General features: G+C 45.2%; 1 protein-coding gene across 1 annotated transcript in view; it reads left to right on the top strand.

Moving 5' to 3' along the window:
* Positions 1 to 292: 292 nt before the first annotated feature.
* EAPP (E2F associated phosphoprotein) overlaps positions 293 to 6,000 on the top strand; it is a 28,019-nt gene continuing 22,311 nt past the window's right edge. Inside the window, exons 1-2 of the mRNA XM_025393010.1 lie at positions 293 to 374; positions 4,138 to 4,319. Coding sequence (XP_025248795.1) covers positions 301 to 374; positions 4,138 to 4,319 — 256 coding nt within the window. The 5' untranslated portion in view covers positions 293 to 300. The remainder of the gene's footprint in view (positions 375 to 4,137; positions 4,320 to 6,000) is intronic.

Below are 6,000 nucleotides of genomic sequence, written 5' to 3'. Positions count from 1 at the left end.
AAGGTAGCTGCTATTTTCCTGTAAGCAGAAGCCGCGGAAGAAAATGGTGGGATTAAGACCCGCCCCCGTCCCCGCCCCTTTTCGCTCCTGCTCCGCCCCTTCCCCGCCTTCTACGTGCGCCCCTTGCTTTGGTCGGACTGCGCGGGCGCGCAAGGGGGACTCGGAAGTTCAGACGGAAGTGGCGTCAGGGGAGCTTTAGGGACTGGACCTGCAGTGTAAACAGAGACGCTGCAAATCGCTTGTGGATGGTGTAGGCATCATCCTACACCTGCAAATCGCTGCAAATCGCTGCAGGCCACCATGAACCGGCTTCCGGATGATTACGACCCCTACGCGGTTGAAGAGCCTAGCGACGAGGATCCGGCTTTAAGCAGGTGGGCCCCTGCCCCCGCCTGGCCCCCGAGGATTTGGGTCGAGGCCTGGCTTTGATCGCCTCACTCGTTGCGCCTGCCGAGCCTATGCAGACCCTAGCGGCTCGGAGCCTGTCGTGCCTCACTGTCACTTGTGCGAGGCTAAAGGGCTTTCCTGATGGGGTCGCGCAGCCCCGGGGGGGGGGCGGGGCCGATGTCTCCTGTAGAAAGAGGGATATTCCGGAATCACGCGGGATCGCGTGTAAATCTTCAAAAGCAATGAGATCGAAACCTACCTCTACAGCTTAGTAGCAGAGTGACGGAAGGCAAGTCACTTATCCTCGATTACTCACCTGTAAAATTGAACTATAATAACGTATAGTTGTATAACCTATATAGCACAGTGTAACACACTACGTTTGTTGTGAGGCTCACAGGACTTAATGTGAAGTGTCCATCTTGAAGACTAAACTGCCATAAACAGAAATAAGGGAATGTTGAATAGCCTTTTTTTTTTTTTTAACGGGGACTGTTTTATGCTTGCTCTGAGCAACAGTGGGAAATCATAAGGTCCTTGTCTTCCAGAGGCTTATAGTATAATAAGGGTAATAAGATAAAGTACGTATATCTTGGCAGTGCATTGTAGAAAATATTGACCTGAGATAGTCACAGAAGAAGGTTCGTGGTATTTCCAGAAGGGAGGTCTTTATTCTACCAGGGAAACTTGAAGCTATTTTGCCAAGAGATTTCCACACAAATTTAGTTATTTCTTAAGCTGTCAGCAAATCCTATTGTTAAACTTTAAAACATTCATTCTGTCCAAAGAAGCTTTCTGTAAAGCTGTGCTTTCATTAACAACGTTGGCCAGGTGTGGTGGCCCATGCCTGTAATCCCAGGACTTTGGGAGGCTAAGGCGGGAGAATCTCTTGAGCCTAGTAGTAAAGGAACAGCCTGGGCAACATAGTGAGACCTCATTTCTTTTTTTTTTTTTTTTTTTTTTTTTGAGACGGAGTCTCGCTCTGTCGCCCAGGCTGGAGTGCAGTGGCCGGATCTCAGCTCACTGCAAGCTCCGCCTCCCGGGTTCCCGCCATTCTCCTGCCTCAGCCTCCCGAGTAGCTGGGACTACAGGCGCCCGCCACCTCGCCCGGCTAATTTTTTTTTTATTTTTTAGTAGAGACGGGGTTTCACCGTGTTAGCCAGGATGGTCTCGATCTCCTGACCTCGTGATCCGCCCGTCTCGGCCTCCCAAAGTGCTGGGATTACAGGCTTGAGCCACCGCGCCCGGCCTGAGACCTCATTTCTTAAAAAAAGAAAAAAAATATCAAAAGAACAATGTTTCCTCATATTGTCATGGGGAGACATTGGATGCATGGGAAATCAGACTGCTGTTAAGATTTCTTTTGTGGGGAGTGAGGATGAATACCAGGATTCCCTACGAAAAAGAGTTTCAGTTAATGGGTCCTGTCTGTGAAAGGAGATATATATATGTCTTATTTATTTATTTATTTTGAGACAGAGTCTCACTCTGTCAGCCAGGCTGGAGTGCAGTGGCGTGATCTTGGTTCACTGTAGCCTCCACCTCCTGGGTTCCAGCAATTCTCCTGTCTCAGCCTCCTGGGTAGCTGGGATTACAGGCACGAGCTACCACGCCCGGCTTATTTTTTGTATTTTTAGTAGAGACGGAGTTTCACCATGTTGGCCGGGCTGGTCTCGAACTCCTGACCTTAGGCGATCCGCCCACCTCAGGCTCCCAAAGTGCTAGGATTACAAGGATGGGCCACTGAGCCCAGCCTGTTGTATCATTTCTTTAAGGAAGCTTTATAATACTGTGACAGTTGCCACTGGTAAGGTAACTGTAAAGATAAATATTATAAAAACATAACAGTGTTATCAGACAATGTTGCCTGTTGAAGGCTCTGAGCCAAATGGTTATTATTTTAAAAAGGGAGATTAGTGTTAGAGAGGTGTCTGTCAGGATTTAATTTTACACTATTTATAAGCTAATACATTGTAGCCTGTTAACTGTTTCACGGTAGCTGACCGAAGATATGAGACTCCTGGGTCAAAGATAAGACTACACATAGCACAGCAAGCAGTATGAGCATCATGTTTGTGTGGCTTGCTCTTGCTTGTCAACCCTACAGGTATTATGCTGATGGTCCTAGAAGAATGCTGCACATTCAGTGGGTTGGCATCGTGGCTAAAGAATACTTGAGCTTGGAGAATCCACCTCTTTCTTTTTTTTTTTTTTTTTTTTTTTTTTTTTTTTGAGACGGAGTCTCGCTCTGTCGCCCAGGCTGGAGTGCAGTGGCCGGATCTCGGCTCACTGCAAGCTCCGCCTCCCGGGTTCACGCCATTCTCCTGCCTCAGCCTCCCGAGTAGCTGGGACTACAGGCGCCCGCCACCACGCCCGGCTAGTTTTTTGTATCTTTTAGTAGAGACGGGGTTTCATCGTGTTAGCCAGGATGGGTAATCCACCTCTTTCATGGCAGACAGTAAATACACCTGCTCTTTGTCCTGGAAAGAGACATTATCTCATTCCTCAAGGTTGTTTGTTGCAAACACAATCCTGAGAAATGGCTGGAGTGAACAGTGGTCAGAACCTTGCATTCTTGGCATACTTAACTTGCATATCCAGTGTCCATGATTTATTATTGCCTTTCCCAGTAGTGCTGAAAACTGAGACTTTGGTTGAAATAATCAAAAGAATTGAAGAAAATTTGTAGAAAAAATAACTCTTGCTTTGTGATTCAGTTTTTTAAAATTAAACATTTTATTTTGAAGTTTTTGTAGATTCACATTCAGTTATAAGAAATAATACAGGTCTGGTGCAGTGGCTCACACCTGTAATCCCAGCACTTTGGGAGGCCAAGGCAGGAGAATCACTTGAACTCAAGAGTTCAAGATCAGCCTGAGCAACATGATGAAATCATGTCTCTACCAAAAATACAAAATATTAGCTGGGTATGGGGGTGCATATCTGTGGTGAGGGTGGGAGGGTGAGGCAGTTGGTTGGCTTGAGCCTGGGAGGCAGAGGTTTCAGTGAGCCAAGATGGCACCATTGCACTCCAGCCTGGGCAACACAGTGAGACCCCCATCTCAGAAAAAAAATAATAATAATAATACAGAGAGATCCTGTGTACCCTTTCTCCAGTTTCCTCCAGTGTTAACATACTACAAAACTATAGTGCAGTATCACAACCAGGATATCTATCTATTTATAGATCTATCTATGTATTTTTTGAGACGGATTCTGAATCCTGAGGCAGGAGAATTGCTTGAACCCAGGAGGCGGAGATTGCAGTGAGCAGAAATCATGCCACTGTACTACAGCGTGGGTGACAAGAGCGAGACTATCTCAAAAAAAAGAAAAAAAAAAAAGAAAAAAAAACCCAGCCTGGGCAACATGGCAAAATCCCATTTCTACAAAAATTAAAAAAAAAAAAGACTGGGAATGGTGGCATGTGCCTGTAGTTCCAGCTACTGGGGAAGCTGAGGTGGGAGGATTGCTTGAACCGGGGAGGTGGAGGTTGCAGTGAACTGAGATCATGCGACTGCACTCCAGCTTGGGTGACAGAGTAAGATGCCATCTCCAAAAAAAAAAAAAAAAAAGATTGGAAATATGCAGAACTGGCCTATTAAGTGAGAATAGCTCTATGTAATATATAAGTATATCAAATGCAACCATGTAATACTTACAATTGTTGTTGGACAGTGAGATGCTGGGAGTTTTAAATTATTTTAATTTTTAAATATTCATATTCTTTTTGATTTAAATATATACTAGCTCTGAGGATGAAGTGGATGTGCTTTTACATGGAACTCCTGACCAAAAACGAAAACTCATCAGAGAATGTCTTACTGGAGAAAGTGAATCATCTAGTGAAGATGAATTTGAAAAGGAAATGGAAGCTGAATTAAATTCTACCATGAAAACAATGGAGGACAAGTTATCCTCTCTGGGAACTGGTAAACTTTTGGTTCAATTTTATGTATATTTTTGTAAGCTCTATAAGGGCAGGAACCTTATTTGTGCTCTTCTGTGTCCCCAGTACTTTCAATAGGTGCTCAATAAATATTTATTGAATGAAGAAGTAAATGTATTTGGCAGTCTGAGCTAGAGTCTTCCTTTTCTCATTTAAAAAAGTTATTGATTTATTTATTACTTTAGGTTCAATGTCTCATTCTGTCACCCAGGCTGGAGTGCACTGGCATGATCATAGCTCACTGTAGCCTAAAACTCCTGGGCTCAAATGATCCCACCTCTGCTTCTTGAATAACTGAGATTACAGGCATGTACCACTGTGCCCAGCTAATTAAAAAAAAAAAATTTGGCACGGGCACGGTGACTCACACCTGTAATCCCAGCACTTTGGGAGGCCGAGGCGGGTGGATCACGAGGTCAGGAGATTGAGACCATTCTGGCTAACACAGTGAAACCCCGTCTCTACTAAAAATACAAAAAATCAGCCGGACATGGTGGCGAGCGCCTGTAGTCCCAGCTACTCGGGAGGCTGAGGCAGGAGAATGGCGTGAACCCAGGAGGCGGAGCTTGCAGTGAGCTGAAATAGGGCCACTGCACTCCAGCCTGAGAGACAGGGAGACTCCGCCTCAAAATAAAATAAAATAAAATAATTTGTAGCGACTGGGTGCAGTGGCTCACACCTGTAATCCCAGCACTTTGGGAGGCCCAGGCGGGTGGATCACCTGAGGTCAGGAGTTCGAGATGAGTCTGGCCAACATGACGAAACCCCGTCTCTACTAAAAATACAAAAATTAGTTGGGTGTGGTGGCACGCATCTATAGTCCCAGCTACTCGGGAGGCCAAGGCAGGAGAATGGCTTGAACCCGGAAGGCAGAGGTTGCAGTGAGCCAAGATTGTGGCACTACACTCCAGCGAGGGCGAGGGAGAGGGAGTGAGACTCCATCTCAAAAAAAAAAAAAAAAAAAAAGAGGTTGGGCTTGGTGGCTCACGCTTGTAATCCCGGCACTTTGGGAGGCCGAGGCGGGTGAATCACGAGGTCAGGAGTTCGAGACCATCCTGGCCAACACAGTGAAACACACCTCTACTAAAAATATAAAAATTAGCTGCGCGTGGTGGTGCGCACCTGTAATCCCAGCTACTCAGGAGGCTGAGGCAGGAGAATCGTTTGAACCCAGGAGGCAGAGGTTGCAGTGAGCTGAGATCGTGCCATTGCTCTCCAGCCTGGGCAACAGAGCTAGACTCCATCTAAAAAATAAAATAAAATAAAATAAATAAATTGTAGAGACAGGGTCTCACTATGTTGCCCAGGCTGGTCTTAAACTCTTGGCTCAAGTGATCTTCCTGCACTGGCCTGCCAAAGTGCTGGGATTACAGGTGTAAGCTACTGTGCCTGGCCTGGAGTTTTCTTTGATGACTGTCTTGTGTTCTTGGAAAGAGATTAGTTAATACTGTTTACTTGCATAATTTTGTTTTGCAGTTTTTACCCTAGGGTTAAAAGACACACAAACTTACAGAAGTATTTTTAGGGTTAGATGGCACTAAAATGTGTCAGATTTCATTATGTATCATCACAGATTCCTGTTTCATTTTAGTGAGTAATGAAACATACTTCATTTTGATACTTGGTCTTTATGTAAAATTTACCTGACCTGAAAACTGGTTTGT

This window comes from Theropithecus gelada, chromosome 7b (assembly GCF_003255815.1).
Source record: "Theropithecus gelada isolate Dixy chromosome 7b, Tgel_1.0, whole genome shotgun sequence".
NCBI classification, from domain to species: domain Eukaryota; kingdom Metazoa; phylum Chordata; class Mammalia; order Primates; family Cercopithecidae; genus Theropithecus; species Theropithecus gelada.
This window is presented reverse-complemented; position numbering and strand designations above follow the sequence as displayed.